At 41.4% G+C, this 21,956-nt stretch overlaps 1 protein-coding gene across 1 annotated transcript in view; it reads left to right on the top strand.

The window, feature by feature from the left end:
• Positions 1-21,956, top strand: part of il17rd (interleukin 17 receptor D) — a 40,774-nt gene that overhangs the window by 2,333 nt on the left and 16,485 nt on the right. Inside the window, exons 2-3 of the mRNA XM_033627802.2 lie at positions 17,039-17,093; positions 21,378-21,500. Coding sequence (XP_033483693.2) covers positions 17,039-17,093; positions 21,378-21,500 — 178 coding nt within the window. The remainder of the gene's footprint in view (positions 1-17,038; positions 17,094-21,377; positions 21,501-21,956) is intronic.

The raw sequence follows: 21,956 nt of genomic DNA, 5'->3' as shown, positions 1-21,956 counted from the left end.
CCCAAACACACACACACACACACACACGCACACACACTCTGTCTCTCTTTCTTTATCATGCCCCCCCCCCCCGCCCCTTCCACCCGCTTCCCCTCTCTTTTCAGAAACGCACACATCAAAGGCTGCTGGATGGGGGTGTGAGGACCTGCTATTCTACAGGTGTGAGGTTATTAGAGCTGTGTGTGTGTGTGTGACTCGTAAATGCTCTGCTGGTTTACGTGTTGGCACTCTGTTTTAAAAGGGCCTGAGTATATTAAGACAGAGCTGAAAGAATTAAGAATCTAATCAATTTATTGTAGAGTTTTCATGCAAAAATGCCAAATATCTCCTTGTTCTAGTTTCTCCATTGTGACGTTCTGATGCTTTATTTTATCAGATGTGGTAGTAAACTATAAATCTTTGGGTGCTGGACTGTTGGTTGGACAAAACAACATGACTGAAGCAGGTCTTAAAGAAATTGTGAAGCGCACTTTTTACCCTTTTCTGACATTTTCCGATCATATGATACATTAATTTAACTGAGAAAACAAAGCCAATAACTATTAGTTGTAGCCATTAAAGCCACAGTTAACTTTTGTAAAACACAACTTTTTCACATTAGCTGAAACTGTCACTATATTCATAGAGGGTTGCAACTGTATGTCATCTACACAAACAAGCAACATGTGAAAGTGGCTCATTGTATTTTATATCTATGCTTACTTTATTGCTGCTCTGCATGTCTGCATGTAATGCTAACTTGTGTGTTGGTACCTGGTGTTGCTTGCTTGTCTGTTTGTGCTAACATGCTGTTTGTTGTTGTGTGTGTATTGTACTGAGGCTCTGCCCTAACAGTCTATAGCCCTTTTTAAATAGGAATTCTGCAAATTTGCACGAAAGCCCAATCAGTCTTTTTTCAGCATTGGCAGTATAAAAACAAAATAGGGGAGTGCGGCAAAATGCTGCCTACCTACTTTTGTTCATACAGAATGTGCCTTTTTCGGGGCAATGGGGTGCGTGAGCAAGTAACAAAACGTGTAGCTCAGCATGTGACGTTAACAGTGACGTGGGAGGCAAGCAGCGGCTGGTCAGTCCTTTGGCGATTCTCTCATAAGTCGGCCCGATCTTCATTGTCCCCGTCATTTGATGGTTAATGGCCTCTTCATTTGCGAGGACAAGGAGGCCGCGCAATTCCTTGTCTCCCCAGTTGCTCATCTTTACAGTGTCTGTCAGGTTTGTGTTTCCCTCTTGCTACTAGCTGCTAATTCCTGCTATCAGCTGTTTCCTGTTTATCCACTGCCAGTGGGTCGCATGTGCGGCGTCATCAACAGCTCCTCCCACAAGTCTTCAACTGCCCTTCCCGTTGCGGAAGGCCGCCTCGGTCTGTTTAAACTAAAAGGGTTCTGCCAATATCACTACCCTACGAGGTGGAAAATTGGGCACCTCGGATCAACTCGCCAATCCGCCTCTGTGTGTATAAATGCTCGCAGCTTGCTGGCAAAACGGCCCAACAATTGCCGAGGATCTGGCAGTGTAAAAGGGGCTTTTGTTTGTTTGTTTCCAGGCTTGATTTGTAGAATGGTCACGTGACGATTCCTACAAGGATTGATGCTGTGCTGATGGACTTATGAGTTGTCAATGTTATGAACACTGCAGAGATGATGCTTTGTTTTTGTTCAGTCTGTGCTGTTTGTGTTTATGTATTTGTTTATTTGGTGATGTTTTGTATTTATTTATCTCTGTCGATGCTCTTAAAATAGAAAAACTTCACTTACATAAAAAGAACAGGGACAGTTTCAGTAAATATGATAGTTATTTTCCATAAAAGTTACCAACTGTACTTTTAATCTATACATTTTATACATTGTATACACATTACATGAGTAACTGTGTCATAGTTTCAGTACTTGTGAACATTTTTTTAGGACTTTTATTTCCTTTTTGTACTTTCTCAAAGACTCAAAGATTTTCTTTCTCTGACTTTTCAGTGTTTTAAACATTCGTAAGGCATTTAACTCTCAATTTAGCAACTTACAACTGTACAAAATTCAGTCACACTTCTGCAGTTTGGTCGTGTCTGGCGAAAACAAAAAATCTGTGCTGGATCAGTGGGGATGGCACATCATAAATATGCAGGGCCTTCTCCCAAAATGCTGAACCTGGCTCAACTTTTGCCACAATGCAAAGTGACATCATCAGACAATGTACTGCACTGGCCAATCAAAGACAAGCACATTACTCATAGAAAACTTTGAAACTACGTCTACTGTGTCTTGGCGACTGCTGCTTTGTCGATGTGATAACTTTACAGAGGTGTAAAATCCTTCCTCATAATATCATTAACTGCTGTGTTCTGTTTTGCTGTCTGATAAACCTTAAACTCTATGACTCAAACAGGCCCTGCTGAATTAAATGGTCTCACCTCTACCTGAAACAATGTGGGGCTGTTTTTTCGATCCAAATGTGGCTCTAGTTCTCTCTCCTTTGATCGTTGGATGATTCTCTCACTGTCATTATTTTTTGCACATGTTCCTGTTCCTGTGGCTTCGTGTGTGTTAAATACGGAATTCACAGAGTCCCCATACCTGATGAAGGAAACAGTTTCCTTCCCTGGATGTTTCATAAATCAAGTTACTGCAGAGTGCAGGAATGAGAGATGATTTAGCTCCATGTAAACTCTCTGTGCTTAAACACATCTGCTGAAGCCATCACATCCGTCTCAGCGGAGGAAGACACACCAGGAAATCATTCAAGCTTCCTCCTCTCTTTTTCTGGATTCTTCATCTCCTTCTTTTCTCTCTCTCACCCTGCCATCATTTGTGAAGCACGTTTCCAAGCTCCAACCATGTCACATATCCCATCGTCCTCCAGGGCTTCGGTGTGTTTTTGGCATCAGAGAGCCTCACGGAGCGTCATGGCTGGGTGGGCGTCCGATATGAAACACGTGTGCTCTCTGGGTTTCTGGCGACGGAATCAAGCAGAAGGTGAAGGATCGATGGTGGGACTTCACCTCTTCAGGGGAATATTTCCTCACTCACAAACAGTACTTTAAATATGGTTATAGGCACAAAGAAACTGTTTTCTGTTGCCTTTCACCTACAAAATGAAGAATGATTTCATATCCTGTCTGTATGTCCCACTAATAAGATGATAGATGTTTTATTTTATTGTTGAACAGAATGAAAAAGTGTGAGGCTGGGCGTTCAGAAACAGGCAGAGGAAACCTTGTGTAGTCTTTATCTCCATGTTTTTGGTGACATTTGTTGCTCTAGGGAATACTTGGTATACATATCCAGCTCTGATTGAACTGTTATGTCTCTCACATTGCACAAAAGTGGTGCATTACAAAGAGATTCATTGGCCGAATGATGTGGCAGCAGCTTGTTGACTGCAGTGATTGGCTTTTCCTCCATTTCATTTGAATATTTTGTACGTAGGTGAGTGTAATTGATAACATCCTTCCGTCAAGAGGGAGCCAAAAGTGGTTCTTGCGCCAACATGTGAGAGTATTTGCATAAAACTTTCTCAGCTTTCCCTTCTCACCCTGCTGAACAACTTTGAAGTCTGGAAACTTTTCAGCTTTTTCATTTCAAAACATACAGTACAGGCCAAAAGTTTGGACACACCTTCTCATTCAATGCGTTTTCTTTATTTTCATGACTATTTACATTGTAGCTTCTCACTGAAGGCATCAAAACTATGAATGAACACATGTGGAGTTATGTACTTAACAAAAAAAGGTGAAATAACTGAAAACATGTTTTCTATTCTAGTTTCTTCAAAATAGCCACCCTTTGCTCTGATTACTGCTTTGCACACTCTTGGCATTCTCTCGATGAGCTCCACTCGTTTTTCTTTAGTTAGCTGATTGGTTCTTGCCATAATATGAATTTTAACAGTTGTCCAATAGGGCTGTCGGCTGTGTATTAACCTGACTTCTGCACAACACAACTGATGGTCCCAACCCCATTGATAAAGCAAGAAATTCCACTAATTAACCCTGATAAGGCACACCTGTGAAGTGGAAACCATTTCAGGTGACTACCTCTTGAAGCTCATGGAGAGAATGCCAAGAGTGTGCAAAGCAGTAATCAGAGCAAAGGGTGGCTATTTTGAAGAAACTAGAATATAAAGCATGTTTTCAGTTATTTCACCTTTTTTTGTTAAGTACATAACTCCACATGTGTTCATTCATATTATGGCAAGAACCAATCAGCTAACTAAAGAAAAACGAGTGGCCATCATTACTTTAAGAAATGAAGGTCAGTCAGTCCGGAAAATTGCAAAAACTTTAAATGTGTCCCCAAGTGGAGTCGCAAAAACCATCAAGCGCTACAACGAAACTGGCACACATGAGGACCGACCCAGGAAAGGAAGACCAAGAGTCACCTCTGCTTCTGAGGATAAGTTCATCCGAGTCACCAGCCTCAGAAATGGCAAGTTAACAGCAGCTCAGATCAGAGACCAGATGAATGCCACACAGAGTTCTAGCAGCAGACCCATCTCTAGAACAACTGTTAAGAGGAGACTGCGCGAATCAGGCCTTCATGGTCAAATAGCTGCTAGGAAACCACTGCTAAGGAGAGGCAACAAGCAGAAGAGATTTGTTTGGGCCAAGAAACACAAGGAATGGACATTAGACCAGTGGAAATCTGTGCTTTGGTCTGATGAGTCCAAATTTGAGATCTTTGGTTCCAACCGCCGTGTCTTTGTGAGACGCAGAAAAGGTGAACGGATGGATTCCACATGCCTGGTTCCCACTGTGAAGCATGGAGGAGGAGGTGTGATGGTGTGGGGGTGTTTTGCTGGTGACACTGTTGGGGATTTATTCAAAATTGAAGGCACACTGAACCAGCATGGCTACCACAGCATCCTGCAGCGACATGCCATCCCATCCGGTTTGCGTTTAGTTGGACGATCATTTATTTTTCAACAGGACAATGACCCCAAACACACCTCCAGGCTGTGTAAGGGCTATTTGACCAAGAAGGAGAGTGATGGAGTGCTGCGGCAGATGACCTGGCCTCCACAGTCACCGGACCTGAACCCAATCGAGATGGTTTGGGGTGAGCTGGACCGCAGAGTGAAGGCAAAGGGGCCAACAAGTGCTAAACACCTCTGGGAACTCCTTCAAGACTGTTGGAAAACCATTTCAGGTGACTACCTCTTGAAGCTCATGGAGAGAATGCCAAGAGTGTGCAAAGCAGTAATCAGAGCAAAGGGTGGCTATTTTGAAGAAACTAGAATATAAAACATGTTTTCAGTTATTTCACCTTTTTTTGTTAAGTACATAACTCCACATGTGTTCATTCATAGTTTTGATGCCTTCAGTGAGAATCTACAATGTAAATAGTCATGAAAATAAAGAAAACGCATTGAATGAGAAGGTGTGTCCAAACTTTTGGCCTGTACTGTACACATGTATATTTTTAGATACCTGCATTTTTTAATAGTATCTTTTTGTGCTTTTAATGTAATTCATTTTTCTATTTTAGACATGTATGTTAATTGACTTTTGTAGTCTTTTCTTTTAGTTTTTTTTCTCTGAGTGTGTTTACTGTTGTGCACCAATACACCAAAGCAAATTTCTTGTGAAAACCTATTTTTATTTCACAAATCAGATTCAAATTTTGGACATTTTTAGGTTAAACTTACAAAGAATAACCTCCTGTCCTTATACCAGTGATTGAGTCTGTATGTGAGAAAATTAACGTTTGAGTCATGTCATAAAAAAGTGACAAAATGTACCAAACTAGTGTAAGGTGTTGAACCTCAATAACCTTTTTTTGGTACAGGCTGAAATGTGTGTGTCTGCTGGCTGTCAAAGAGCTGAAAGATCTCCTCACATATCTGGTCAAATTCATAATCTTGTTGGCTTATATTTTGGTGAGATAGCTCTTGAGTTAAGTCATAATTTTGCCAAATTTCTTGTCAAGCTCCTTGAGTTCAGTCATGATGTAATATTTGGCTTTTTCTGTTCATATTATATTTTATCATATTTCTCAAATCAAGGTATCAGGAAAGAATTCACAGCTGTAGCACGAAAACTCACAACATTTCAAATAATACCCAGCCATATCACTTCATCTTCTCCACTTCTCTTCTTCTTGTCTTTTTCTTTTTATACGTATGTTTTGTCAATATCAGCAGCTAATTGCAGACGCCACATTCAGTGTGTATCTTGTGAGGAGTGTTGCATGTTCGGCCTGTTCAGGCAGTCACACTCCCTTCGGTCGCATTCATGTGGTTCCTTCATGGCTCGGATGTTGGGCTTTTTAATTGGCTCTGTAGCCACGCTGAGTCAAAACATGCCGTGTTGATTTGCATTTCCATTACCAGTTGAGATGAGTCAAGTAGTGCTGAGTCGTGCCAGAGATGGACAAAGTGTGGAGTCAGTTGGCCTCTGCTTCAAAGCGGCTTGTAGTGATGTTCGATGAGCTTCGTCTGTATTGTATTGCGCTTGAGCAGCACTACACCTATGCTTCCAACACTGTGAAAGCAAGGTGGAGGAAATTGGCATGTGGGAGTTTGTGCAGTACTGAGAGAATATTTAAAAAACTCAAACAACAATGAAAGAACACCGAGGAAGAATCCCTGCTGTGCTTGCTGGTGCGCTGAGTCCAACTGAGTCAAACCATGCCAGCACATGTGTATGGAAAAGTGCTATAGCTGACTGTAGGGCCAGGTCACATGACTACAGTCTCTGTTTTCATGTAACAGAGCGGTGGTGAGGTTGGTTTGTGTCTTTTACAAAGAAAGTCAGGGTTTGTCCCGGTCCTGTCTCTGTAACGAGAGACAGAGTCTTTTAAAGGACAAACTGTCACAGCAGGAGAGGAGGTGCTCCTCCTGGGCGAGGAGGAGGAGGAGGAGTAGGAAGAGGAGGAGGAGGAGGGGTTGTGATGAAGAAGAGGAGCGGGATGGGGTGGGATGGGGGGGTCATTGAGGAGCAGTCATGCAGGAGGAGGAAGCTGCAGGTTTTGTTTCTGTGGTGGGAAATCTCTGGTTGGCTGCCCCCGAACACACACACACACACACACACACACACACACACACAGTTTTTTCTCAGAGTTTGCTTTGTTACACCTCACTTTTGTTTCCATTTTTTTCTTCCTGGACTCGTTCCTCCTCTGGAGCTGCAGAGCTGAGATCAGATGTGATTTCATTTATTTTTTGTTCAGCGGCAGATCAATTGACAGATCAAATATAAGCAGGGAAACAAAATCTGATCATCTGAGTCACACAAACGGAGCAGGAATTATGACACTAACATGGGTGAATCCCTGATATACTGATATTTATCATTTACATTTTTTACTCTCAGTGATCAGTGATATGAAGTTAAGGAAAAGCTGAAATTTGTTAATGTTACTGGATGTTTGTTTTAGCATTCTGCATATTCACATTCATGCATGTGTATAACATTTTGACAGCACTACAGTAAATCCAACACAGTTTGGTTGTGGTCAGTTCCTGGGTTGTTAGTTGGATCAAATAATGAATAATTGTTTTGGACACTGGAAATCTCACATCCTCTGTTGGGTTGATGTGTTTTCAGGCTCACTGGCTGAACAGATCTTCACTGTGTGTCAGCAGTAGGTCTGGTTTTTCCATCAGTGTGCACCTAAGGTGATTTACAGATCTGCTTTACACAAAGGGACGAAGCTAACCTCGTTCTGTACTAATTGTCTGTCAGCAATAAAGCTCCAAAACAATTTAAAAAACGCCTACGACCACTCACTACTAATTTAGTAGCACCGATCAAAGAATGCTAACTGAGCATGTATAGCGCCACCTCGTGAGGATGGGCAGATTTCGACAAACTTGGGCTGCCTCTCAGTTTGGTCTCTGTGTTCTGCTGTGTTTCTGTGAGAGCTGTCTTATGTTTAAGCGCAGCCTGTCACAGTTCATGTTCCATGATGATGATGCACCATGTGATCAGAGCTGATAATCAGTTTGGATCCACTTGCATATTAGATGTATTTATATATGGACCAGCAGCCAAACAACAAGACCTGAGTGGACTAAGTATAACTTTGCTCGGTTTTGGTCACTAGCAGCCAACTGGATGTGGTGTTGTGTCGGCCCCCCCAAAATGTAGACACACACAAACACATACATAAATACACACATATATTTCAGTGCAGCCATGTTGTCCCATATGGTAGTGTTTGTGCGTGTGTGTAAGAGACAGGAAGACATTAAGAGGAACAGGGCTGAGTTTAAAGCCCTGAGGCATGAACACGACCCTCATCAACTTCACACACACACACACACACACACACACACACACACAAAGTGGTAGTAGTTAGTATGAGGTTCTTTGTGATGGTTCACTTTTTTTTCTTTTCTTTTTTTTTTAAAGAAGAAAGATGTTAGTGCTCCGACCAAAAAGTATTTGTAGTGTGTAAATCTTCATTGATCAAGGAGCAGTTCTTATGAAGTGTACTGACAGCATAACGGAACAAAATCATGAACACTTTGGTACTTTTCTGCAGTGGAGGAAGAAGTTGTCAGATCTTGCACTTAAGAAAAAGCAGCAATACCACAGCGTAGTAATACTTTGATAATAGTAAAAGTTCTACACTCAAAATCGTAGTAAAAGTACAAACATATCATCCCCGCATAAACTTAAAGGTCCAGTGTGTAGAATTTAGGGAGAAGTATTGATACATATGGAATATAAAACAATGTTTTCTTTAGTGTATAATAAATAGCGTATAATGTATTTTTATAAAAAAAAAAAAAAAAAAAAATGAGATGAATGCAGTCTCTACAATAGCTGAGAATGGACAAACCAAAACTGGCTCGACATAAGGCCATTCATGTTTTTGCATTGGCCTCTGTAGTAAGCATCCTGTCCCTGACTATCAGCGTTGAAAAAACACAGATTTTTTGATCTATTCAGTGATTTTATTGGTTTAAATCACCAGGGGTCTCATTTATTAAAAACGTGTGGCTTCCATACTAAAACGAATGTACAAACAAAATCCAAAAATGGCGTGCTTCTAAATTATTCAACCATTTTTGCAATGAGACTTCCACCTTGCCATCTGTGTCGCCAATTTCCCATCTTCAAAATGTTAGTAACTATGGGTCAAAGTTTCTTCCATCAAGTCTGTTTTTGTAGTGTACAACGTTTGCATGGGAAGTGGCATACACCTCTTTCAGGCCCTGTTTTGTGCATAAGCAATATTTATAAATGAGACCTCAGGTCTGTTTGCCTTGGTGAGGAAGAGACCTCTGCACATAATTCAGCTCTTGGTTAAAACCTCCTGAATGTCTGGATCTTAAGTTATCAGAGAAAAAAGGTGAGCACACAGTGACAGGTGCCAACGGCCCGTTTCCGACATGCCAAACAGTGTTAAAGTTACACTGATTTGTGATGTGAAACTGTTAAATTCAGTGTGGTAAAAACCTCCTGAACAATGAACACTGAAGGGATTCTAACCAGGAGAAGTTTCAGTTGGTTGCAATCTGCAATCCCTAGCCACAGCTACATCCCCCTAAAACTTACACACTGTTGTCTTTAAGTAAAGTATTCTTTATGCAATGGCCTATTTGAGAATAGATATGTTGTATATTAGAATATAATTATTGATTGATGGTTTACTTTTGCTGGGTAGCTTATTAGTTTTAAGAAGGGATCAATTAAGTCTCATCTTTAGCCGTAAAAGGACATCATAATTTATGTGTTGATTATATTTTGTTTTATTGCAGAGTAACATCAAATAAATGTAGTTGAGTAAATTAAGCACAATATTTCCCTCTGAGTGAGGTAGACGTGTAACATGGTAATATTCAGTTAGAAGAGCCTTAAAATTCTTCTTAAGTAAAGTAAAGTCTACATGAGTAAATATTCTTAGTTACTTTTCACCACTGCCTGTCAGATGCCAAAATAAACCAAACCAAATCTCAATATCAGGCTCTCGCCCTGGTCTCTGCGGACAGAACTGTTGTAGCTGTTTATTCCTCAGCTCATGAGCAGTCCGTTGATTAAAGGTCAGCCTGTGAGTGTGTCCCACGTTCTCTGTCCCACATCTGGAACTGGTCTGGTCGCCCCAAACAGAATGAGGCAGAGGAGAAGTCTGCTACGTGAACCTTGAAAGCTGTAATTGAAGGAGTTCCTGTTTAATCAGATTCCTCCATCTCTTCTTCCTCGCTTCCTTCCTCCTCTGCAGGGTTGGTGATTACTTCTCCCATCATCCTTCACTCCCCCCTTCTGAATCCTCCTTTTTCTGAATCCTCTCTTCTCACAGGCCTCCTTGACTCTCTCCTTGTGTCCTCTTTCCTCCTTGCCTCGTTCCTTACCTCCAGCACTGGGATTAATTGCTGTTGATGTGCAGCTAGCTGAGCCTGCAATTAGCTGTCTGATTACTACAGGAACTGATTCAGTGTGTGTGTGTGTGTGTTTGGGGATTCCCGAGGGAAATTCTGCTTTCTTCAGCGCTCGAGTTTTCCCTCTGTTTATAGACTTGTAGCTCTGTGCTTTGTAGTTGCTTTAAAAAGCGCACCACGCTCAGATATTGCGACATTTCCCAAACGTTCAGTGTGTCTGCTGTCTGTGTATCTGATGCACCACAGCTGCTTCTCAGATCTTTCTTTTGTTACTAATAATGAACCACTCTTTTCTTTTCTTCCTTTCCTTTTCTTTAGTTGTTTACTGATGTGACTCAGTCTGTTCAGGCCTCAGGGTGTGTGTGTGTGTGTGTGTGTGGAGGGTAATGATTGTTAGTAGTCAAAAACACCTGGCTACAGGAAGGAAGAAAAGTGTGTGTCTCTGTCTGAAAAATTGTCAGTTGTAAAGACTGAAGGATTGGTTTGTGTTGATGGGCAGGGTCAAGGAGAAGGTGGCTTACTTATGGTTAACGAATTGTTTGAATATGGAATTATCAAAGTATGTAACTAGAAAGTGTGCAGACTCATGGGATGTTAAATTCAAGTCACACAGAGGCGTTGTCACTTACTGGGGACACTCTGTTTGGTTTGAAGACGGGTGGTGACTGGGTAGAGTGTGCAGGGGACAGGAGATGATGCTAATTACCAAGTGGTTAGTTCGTAATTTGGTCATAATTTCGGTGTCTGCCCTCACTGACAAAAGTCCCCAAATCTCATCATCTCTTCAGTTTGACATTTTTGTTGCCCTCTTTTCGTGAATGACTCTTCTTCTTCACCCTCACCCTGTTTGTTTTCTTCCACTTTGGCTCAAGCTGCATGATAGAAACGCCATCAACATGCCCACTCACTTGTGGTGAATTCTCCAGACAATTACCTGCTGTATTCACACATGGGCTCAATCGGACATTACACAGACTTTGGACAGGGGAGCTGGCAGGGTGAAGTCCGTTTAATGTCTGGTCCAACTGATTCGGACATTTGTGTTCCCACGTACAGCTCCTCTGGGTAATGTCTGAGTAATTTCAGGTTTGCAGTGCATGTGTGAAAGGCGCTTCAGTCTGCAGCACTCGACCTGTCTGTAAAGTGAAAATGTTGAATTGAGCAGGAAGTCTGTTATTAAAGATGGAATTTTACATGTGTATTCGGCGGAAATAGCATAGCATTCCAGTAGTGTAGTTACATTTTTGAAGAGCAGCAGCAAGATGACACCTAGAGACCATAAAAACTGTGATTAGTCAGCTCGGGCTGCTTGTGTTTATCTGGATTGATTATAGTGAAGACAACAAGATGAAGCACACTGAAGAGAGGCTCAGTAATCTGCTCCTCTCCTGTGAGATCAGACATGTTTTGTGATGAAGGGAAGCCTACACAAGAACTAGTTGATAAAATGTGTTGTCCGACAACATCAGAAGGCAAAAGTGTTTATCTTTCACAGATAGCTACACTCAAAGGCGAAGTGAAAAGTCGTCTGTCATAAGCTGGGTTTCCATCCATAATAGAGCAAATTTTAATGGAATTTTCCTTAAATCTGCAAAATAAAATACAACTTTATACACTCCTCCATCCAGTACTTTTATGTGCCTATTAGCAGTTGGTTCTTCCTCATAAGCACAAGGTTATACTAATTCTCCAGTCAAAAGTCTGCAGGTGAAGACGGCGCAACAAGATGATTATACAGTGGATGTATAATAACAGAGAGCACACTGGACAATTTAAATAGAGAGTGAAAAAAGGAGACGACGGAGAGCTTGCAGCGGCCCATGATGTTATGTCATGAGTGTACATTATCAGTTATTTGCTGGAACTGTTCTCATTGCCCTTCATTGCAGTTACCATTTTGGATACACCAACTTTTGTTTAGTTTCCCCTCAGATTTTTTACATGCTAACTAAAAATGGTGTATGTAAGAGCACCTATAGAGAGGGGGATGTGACAAACGTGGCGCTGTTATTCCACCTCCAACAACACTGCTGCGTCTGTCATACAAAATCAACCATGATGCCGCTCAGTTTGTGATTTTTAAATGCATGCCGGTGTTCTGAAATCAAAAGAGATGTGACGTGTAACATCATCTGCATCTAGTATGACAAAACATTCACGTTGGGCAGAACTTTCTGAGCGATTAAAATGGCATAACATGGGAACAACGATCATTTACCATCGCTCTCTGCTCGGGTGGTAAAGAGCTCCTGTACTTCATTGTATCTCCAATTGGCAGACATTTTTGGCTGCTGTTGTTATTCTTTCAGTTAGCCACTAACTGCTTCTAGCTACTTTTTAAATCTCCTGTCTGAAACAGCAGTGTCAAAGGGGCTTAATTCACAGAATAGCAGCAACAGAAAATGTCCTCAAAGTGGGGAGACAATGAGGTCCAGAAGCTCCTTTCCCTTCGAGCAGAGGATGACATCAACAGACGTAACATAGGGGCACTAAGTGAATGTTATTCTTTTGCTTCTGAAATGTCAGCATGCTTTTCAAAATCACACACTGGGGCAGCACGATTCCAGTGTTGTTTGTTTCTTTGTAATAAAGTAAAGCTGGCAAAATTAAGATTCTTTGTTGCAGCAGCATCCTGGGATCTCTGTGTAAAAGAGGATTTTAAGACCATCTGACTCGGAGGACATTCACAGTGTTGCGTTTGGTCGTTCACATGAAAAGACGGAGTTGTATTAAGAAACTAGAGGAAGTTGGTCCATCAGTTCATAATGTGGGCCTGATTATTGGTTTCGGATACAGTCAGTCATTCTCGTGTCTAAAAGGTGTGGAGGGGACCGTCCAACAAACACTTCTGATGCCCAAAGGCCAGGCAGACACCAAAACTGCATGAAAAAATGCCTGACCTTTATACATTTGAATGAGGCCACTTCACTGACACAGTCAGGGTTCAGACTCCGAGAGATCCAGGAAGAAAACCCTGTTGGCTGTCCTACAAAATCTGTCTCAACACAGTGTGGTGTCATCCGGCAAGGGAAGCGCTGGCCAATCGCACATATGCATGAGCACGTTCCTTGTAGAATTACTTGGTAGTGTGAATGCTGTGTGTTTGTGTTAAAATCGTTGCCACTAAATAACATGGTTATTGCTGTGATAACTTTCTAGGTATCCAAAATCCTGTCTCATAGTTTGATGAACCACTGTGCAGAGTTTTAGTGTCTGTTAAGCCTTCAAAGTCAGATCCATCACCCAAACTGGATATTTTTAAAGGCTTCTTTTGTTTGTTTTTTTTTTTTTTTTTTTTTTTTTTTTGAACATGATGGTACTGAGTTTAAATCCAGATGTGCTGCCTTGTCCTTTGTGTGTGAGGTTTGCTTGTTCTCTCGATGTCTTGTGTGGGTTTCCTCCAGCTCTGTTTATTTTTTGGGTTACCCGGTGACCCTGCATGGTCTACAAGGAACATTAGTAACCTGGTTATTAATCTCTCTGTATAAATATCTCTAAGATCCTCCTGGTCTGTGCTCATCTGTGCAGAGAATGTGCATCTGACTCCTCCACATTCAGCCATTCAGCTGCAGGAAGTCGCACCAGAACCAATTTTTTGGGGGGGTGGCAGGGTTGTGTCTCGGTGCAACCAATCAGAAAGTCTGCTTTTTTTGTGCTGTCAGTGAAAACCTTCCCTTGATTTTAATTAGACTCCCATTTCATGCTGCCAGCGGGACATCTGCGCACACAGCAGCACGTAAACCTCTACAGGTCAGAGGTCAGCAGTTGAGGCAAACTGAAGGCAACATATATAATGAACAGGAACATGATAGGATCAAACTGTGTGTGTGTATTTCTGTCTTTCTAAGGACCATTTTGAGGGCATGTTTGGAAAGTGAAGACGTGTTTGTCCAATCCTCACCTTCTTTAAAGCTGTTGGTGGCTAAGACCTGGTTTTAGGGTCCGTGTCAGAGCTTGTTTGAGGGTCTGGGGAATGCACTCTGGCAATGAGGGTCTTCACAAGTCTGTAATTACAAACGTGTGTGTGTGGATGGGTTGTTGGGGTACAGTCACTGCTAATAAGCATGGCACACTTTTTATAACACACACACACACACACACACACACACACACACACATACACAGTAGGGAGTCTGTCTGATTAGGTTCAGGTGTGTGTCTGTGGTTGTTGTGTGTGACCACAGTCTGACACCTCTGTAACAAGGTGGAGAAAGAGAAAGAGTGTGTGTGTTTCAGTGTGTGTGTGTGTGCAGCAGGGCAACATGAAAACAAGGTCAAGGCTGTAAAACTGCTCTGCTGTAACACACCTCATGAGAATCCACATCTTTGTGCAGGGACACAGAGGAAGGGATTCTGTGGCTCAGGAGGGAGTCGACGTTCACACCTCGGCTTATCTCACCAGTCATCGTGTGTCACTCTATCTGCCGTCCTTTGTGTTAAATAGAGCTGCTGGGTGGAGCTTGGACCGTTATTCAGCAGAACCAAACAACTCAAGTAGTGTCTTTGTATTTTGGTGACAAATTTTACTCTAGAAATACCCAATCCAGGTGATTTTACTGGACAATTTCAAGTATTGACGCCATCTAATGGAGCCTGGCAGGTGTCTTATTACAGTTAAGTTACTGCAGCAGCAGGAACTGAAGTCACAGGTTTTTGTTCCTACTCTGGTCAGTTAGAGACGAGCACCTGAAGTATTAGCAACAGGCTAGTTGCTGTGTTTTGGTACTGCTGCTTATAAATACTGAATTTATTCCTTTATATTTACATTGTCAGGTTACTACATTCATTATATTTGTCATTTTGCTGTAAAGCTTCATTGAATTTACTTTCAGCAAGTCTGGTCACCTTTGGCTGCTATCTGCACGTGTATGACTGTGAACGATAAGATTAGATAAGATATAATGTAAGTTTTTGTTGTGACGCTGTTGCAGTACAAAGAGGGAAATAGTGCAAATAAAACAAAGTAGAAACAGTGAAGATTATCAGTAATGTGCAAAAACCAAATGAAGACAAACAGTAAAGGGCCACAGGTTTGGAATCAAATCCACGGCCGCTGTGGCAAGGACAAAGCCTTTTTACATGGGGTGTCTGCTCTACTAGGTGAGCTAATGGGTGCCCTGATCAGTGACTCTGTTTGTTTGTTTGTTTGTTTGTTTGTTTTTTTTGCTGTTGTTGTTGGTTGGTGTGCATTGTGCTTTAAGGGACATTTCTTTGCCCAGATGTGGCTGCATAGTCAGCATTCCTTTCTATCACACTGCTCTCTGGCACAGGCAGCTGCAGACCCAGACCCAAGGTGAGTCTGAGTGAGACAGAGGACGCTGCCTGGATGAAGAGAGGCTTTGCCACTATTTAGAAGTGGTGAATTTACAGCTCACAGCAACTTAATACGATATAGTTTCTGGCTTTTGTTTGATATCTAGTGTTGGCAAAAATGTAGTTACACATTTCCAATATATTGTTAGCATTGTTAGCACCCAGGGCTGGCTTGTTTACTATATAACATGAACATCACTGTCACCCTGGACATCCCACTGAACCCAGTTCAAACTCTTAAACTCAATAAGTAAACATAGGAACAAGTAGTAGAATATTTGTATTCAAGAGCCAAATCTGATTCGAGTGACATAATCCTGAGGCACGTTCAGCCCTTGTCAGATCATGAACACTTGAATCTAAAATAGCTGCTTGGATTTAATGCAGTTTGAAATAAGAACTACAGGGAACTACTTTGGTTTTAGCCTATTTACTTGTTGTGTTATCCTTGACATCCTTTAAACATAACGTATGTCACAATGTCCAGTCGACTGTTCTGTACGTTTGTGCACACGAGATTAACTTAAGATCTTCTTGATAGCCTGATCATCAGACTGAACGTCCATTTTCTTCCACTTCGTCCTTTCAGTCTGACGTCATGTTCGTGTTTGCCATTTTCTGACTGAGAGAGTGGGTCATGCTCTAAACCAGTGGTTTCAAACTGGTCCAGCCACAGGGTCCAGATTTCTCCTTAGTCATTAGTTCAAGGTCCACATAGTTTAATATAATCAGCGTCATACTTGTGTTTGGCCATGTCATTGAGCTAGTTTGCTGTCTCTATCAAGTAGCTGTCCATTAGGCACTCACTCTACAACAGGAGACGACCCTTCAAAATAAAAGCTCTGTGCTGGAAATTCACTTTACTTAAAAATAAAGTGTGTAAAGTTTATATGTTAGCAAGTCACTTGCGGTCCATTCAGAATGGACCTGTGAACCACCAGTTCGGAACTACTGCTTTAAGCCAATCAGCAGTGACTGATGTGTCTGCGCTATCAGCTGACACAGAGGCTGTGGCAGCAGTTACTTGAAGCAGTTGGTTGAACATTGATCATCAACCCTGTACGGCTGCTCGCACTGGTTGTTTTATTTTGCCTAAGGCCATTTTTCTGGCTCTGGCACAGGAAGATGACGCCCCCATTCTTAATCCCACCTACAAAGATCTGATTGTTTGAGTGTTTGTCCCACCTTGGAGTCAGCTGTCAATGAGCACTACAACAGACCTGTTTGAATCACCGATGATATAATCAGAGATTGAATTACAGGACCAGATCTGTTGCATCCTAACGGCAAAAATCAGATCCAGTATTCTTATCTGTGATAAAAATGGTCACCCATGAAAGATTTTAATGATTTTAAGTAGCCTAAATACTGTAACAGCCTTTAATGTGTTGTGTCTTTGTCTCTCTCTCAGGTGCAGTCTGGTGCAGATGGAGGTCGGAGGTTGGCTGTCACCTTCAGAGTTGACAGTGAGTTCATCTATAATCCTGTGAATGTGTACAATGACTTTGGTTTATCTTGAATTCCCAGGGCTTGCCAACACCTTCTTACTTTAAGTAACTGTCCAGGTGGTGGCACAGTTCCAAGCAACCTAATATTTTGGCATCAAACTCAACAGTAAAACATAAATTTAACCTCACACAGGCTGTGGGGATTCAGTCCCGATGTTTTAACATTTAGATTCCCGTCAGTTTCTCCAGAAACTACAGTAAGTTGCTGTATCGGAAAATTTTCCTCTGAGGGTACATCCTTCTTTTAAACTTAAAAATCAATCACTGAATTTAATCAAAGTCAATTTTTATTTCCCATTATGTTACCCAGTGTGAAAATCTGAAGCCCCCTCACCCCCGGCATCTCCACCCCCTTCATCCTCTTCCTCCTCCACCATCCTCCTCCTCTTCATCTTTTGTTCTTTTCTCTCTAAAAGTCAAGTTCCTGAGCCGTAGCCGATCCCTGCCTGCTGCCTTTGTCCGTGACCATGAGCGAGAAGCACTTTGAGATTACGTTTTGTGTGTGTGTGTGTGTGTGTGTGTGTGTGTGTGTGTGTGTGTGTGTGTGTGTGTGTGCGTGCGCGCAGTTTTCAAGCAGTCCCTATATAAAACTGCAAATTAACCATTTCAGACTTTTGGATGAGTTTGTATCACTTAAGAGTTTTCTTCCTGAGAACGGAGACAGAGAAGAAAATAGAAATCAAAACAAAATAAAATAAGTGTATAAAAAAGTGTTATGATAATCAACAGGTTAATTCATTGCACATCTTGTCTTCAGGGCTTCTGAGTTGTTTCACGTTAACATTGTTAATAACATTAATTGACCGGGAGAAGTGGACATATTATGAATCAAACCGTTGCACCAAGAATTAGAATCAAACCCAATTTAGAAATTCACAAATCAGCCCCCCCGGACGTAGGCAAGTTAGCAGTTTCCCTCTGTTTCCAGTCTTAATGCTAAGGTAAGTTAGCCAGTTACAGGCTTGAGTTACCTGTATAGACATGAAAGTGGTGTCAGTTTTTTCAATAAACTGCAAGATAGAAAATAAGCATATTTCCCAAAATGTCAAACTGTTCATCTTATAAAAGACGTTACTGTTCTTTTTTTTCAGCTGCCTCCATAAGGTCTTCTTTCAAGATGAGTGATTCATTTAATCTATTCCTAATACATATTAGGTCACCAGTAATCTGGAGGTCAGGGGTCAGAAGGTCATGTGACTTTTAAAATGACGATGCATCCGCTTCTTACTAACAAGGAAATGTGTGAAAACCCACACACTTTGAGCCAAAGTAAAAGCACTGAGGTGTTTTAGCATGACAATCACAATCAGCTTAGTGTGTGTGTGTGTGTGTGTGTGTGTGTGTGTGTGTGAGAGGGAGTGACACACCTCACTGCTTCCTTTCCTCTGAATCTTCAACTCTATGAGGATGAAGGAAAATCAGAGGCCTCTTCTTCTTCTTTTCACTGACTGGGTGACCTTTAACCTCTAGGTCACTGATGGAAGGCAGCAAATCAGCAAATCTTAACTTTTCCGTAAAAAGACCAAAACCAACCATGAATGTATCTAATAACTAATAATTATCTGTGTATCCAAACACATGTATATCCTCTTCCTCTGTGTCACAGAGCTCCATTGTCGTCCACAAAATGTTTAAAAAAAACACACCAATGAGCCATACTGTTGCACTGGGTGACATGTCCTGTCATTGCCATGAATACATACACTGTAGTTACCTTAAAGATATCAGGTACCAATACCCAGCTCTACATGACCTGTTGCCCATAATACTCACTAGAGCATCATGTGGATTAATCTGCTGCTGAAAATAGTCCTAAAAACTATTTCCTCCTGTTTGTGTAATGTTGAAACGTCATATTTGTGATTCATTTTTAAGGAGTTACATCTTGAGTAGAAACCATTGGGTTTGGGGCTGAAATTAATTACAGATTGAATGGCATATTGTTGGTTTTGGTCTTTACATGGAATACGTTGACATTAGAAAAAATCCAGAAAAATCTGAAATGACAGCAGGTGTATTTTCAATAAGGAACACTGAATCAGAGAGCTTCAAATAAGGTTGTGTGCTCCACTAACAGCAAACTGAAGCTAAAGATTGTGCTAGAATCCAATAAAACACATTCTGGGTCAGGTTTTGCTCCAAACTGCACCAACGAAACTTTTTGAGTTTGAGTTTTGCCTCAAACTGTCCTTTGCTTTGTAACAACAGCAGCTGAGCCTCATGGGTATCGTAGTATTCAGCACATTATACCATACCACAAAGGCATAACAGATTACTAAGCTTTTCATCCACAAAGAGTTTTATTATAAAAGGAGATAAAAACACAAGGAAGAAGGGTATGTGAAGGCTCTAACCTCCATGTCCTCCTCTTAATTTCTTAAACTGGAGTGAGCACGGGAGGAAGAGGAGCAGGGAGGTGAAAACCAAATACGAAGCTTTCATCCTCCTCTTCCTCCTCTCCTTTGTCTTTTAAATAAACTCTGAATACAAAGAGGAGGAAAGGAGGAAGAGGAGGCACAAGCTCCAACCTTCCCCTCCTTTTACTATCCAATAGAGAAGCTTTATGATTGAGGAAGAGGAGGAAGAGGAGCATCCAGCTGTGACCTTCTCCTTTAGCCCTGAACATGACCCCGCTTTGAGGAGGACGAGAGGAAGAGGAGCAGTGACTCGTGTCGCATCCCATGCTCTCCCAGCCTCCTCCCAGTCATCTCCATCCTTTTTTTTTTTAAGCTCTTCTCCTCTGTCCTCTCTGCCTCCTCCTCTTCCTCACCTCAATCCTCTCCCTCAATAGGTGGCTGGCAGGAGGAAAGAGGAGCAGTGAGTCGTGTCTGAGCTCACGCCCCCTTTTCTTTCTACATCCTAAGTCCATCTTTTCTCCTCCGATCTCTCTCGGTTCATGGCTGGCTGCTCCTCCTCCTCCTCCTCCTCCTCTGGCCCTCCATCTTTATCCCTCATGATAAAACAAGAGAAACTTGTGAAAAAGTCCCTAAATGACGGATACATAACAGCAACAACAATTAAAATAGTATTAATACATAATTAAAATCAATGAATACATTATATTTTTATGGAGTAAGATACTCAGCAATATTGAAAGTAATTAAAATGAGCTCCACCTTTACCAGCTGCAACAGATGTTTCAATACCATTTTTTCCTGTCTGATACAGATTCCAGTACCTGAACATACGTATTGGGTGATTTGATACCACCATACTAAAAAACAACAACAAAAACTTGCAGTATACGACAACACAACACTTAATGGGAGTAACATTATTACTATTATCGCTCACCCCTCGAAACTGAAGCCATGCATACTGAACATGTTTTTTACTGGTGCGACTTTCCGGTGTAAAATATTGCCAAATTGCAGGCATTTTGCTAACGGCTAATGAAACACGATTTACCGTAAATCATTTCTTCTTTACCAGTCTGAAACAGTTACTGTCAGTGGCTGCACAGAGCAGCTTGCTGGTTAGGCTACAGTTTCAGAGCCATGAAGAAGAACTGCCTTTTTATCTGGGTGTGAAACTGCCTATAAGTTTATTAATAAATTAGCTGGTATCAAGATTGGTGCATAGACTCACATACTCGCCAATACTGGATCCAACATTTTCAAGCAGAGGCATTTACAGTGCTGGACATCAGTTTCAGAATAACTCTCATATTTATAAACCAATTCTGTAAAAAGTAGGATGAGAAAATAGGATGAGTACTTATAGTTTTTTTTTTACTTTAAAAATATTTTGATGCTCTAACTTTTGTATTTTCATTTCAGTAAAATATTGAATGCACTTTTATTAGTAACAAAGAATTTCTAGACTGTAGTGTTGCTTAGTGTTGTAAAAAATAGCGATTTATTGTAACATATTACCTCTGAATATAAAGAAGCTGTCATTGTCGTTGTCTGTTATAGTCTTGTTATATTTGTCTTTTAATACAAATTTTAACTTAATGCCCTCAATGTCAAGTTTCCTTGTGGTATTGAAAATGGTAGCAAGTATCAATATTTTTCAAAATTAAAAGTTCCAGTATCACGACTAATATTGCTACTTTGACTGAAGTAATAAATCTTCCACCACGAAAGGAAGACGGTGATACAGCCACAGTCACCACCTGCACCACAGGGTGACTCGTAGAACTGTGATAAAGAAATGCAGCAATAGTTGTTAAAAAAAACAAACATGTAATAATGATGTGCTGTTGTCGATCTCTCTCTCTCTCTGTCTCTTGTCCTGCAGATTGTTCGTTAAACTACCCGTTGGGGAAACATGTGATCCATGAGGTCTCCAACGTCTCCTTCAGCCATCTGGCCTGTGAGGATCAGGCTGCTGTGGTTGTCCACTGGTCTGCCAGTCCACTAGGTACCTGTCTGTCTGTTTATCTGTCCCTCTCTGTGTGTGAACCTATCTGTCCCTTTACTTACACATCCCTCCACTAGTAGCGATTTATAGCCGTCTTACCACCTTTGGCTGCGCCGAGTAAAACCATGCTGTTCCAATTTGCGTTACCTTAATCAGTTTTAAATGTCCAAATGACAGACACGGCATTTCTCTTACAAGCTGCTCAAGTTGCTCAGTTGGCTCGGTGTTTTGAGTCTTCCTCCATGTTGCTTCCGGGTCACAGACTCGACAGGGTGCAGTAGTATGTTTTTAAGGAGACAGTACATGAATACACACAGTGGGGAAAGCATTTACAGAATTTAAAAAGAAATCAAAATTACCGATATTGGCAAGATTACGTCGGTTAGAGGCTCTGAATGTTGGTTTTGAATAATTTTCTATTTATTGCCCAGCCCTAGCAGGAGACCAGAAAGAACG

Source organism: Epinephelus lanceolatus, chromosome 1 (genome assembly GCF_041903045.1).
Source record: "Epinephelus lanceolatus isolate andai-2023 chromosome 1, ASM4190304v1, whole genome shotgun sequence".
NCBI classification, from domain to species: domain Eukaryota; kingdom Metazoa; phylum Chordata; class Actinopteri; order Perciformes; family Serranidae; genus Epinephelus; species Epinephelus lanceolatus.
The sequence above is the reverse complement of the archived record's forward strand: the minus strand, read 5'-3'. Positions and strand labels throughout refer to the sequence as shown.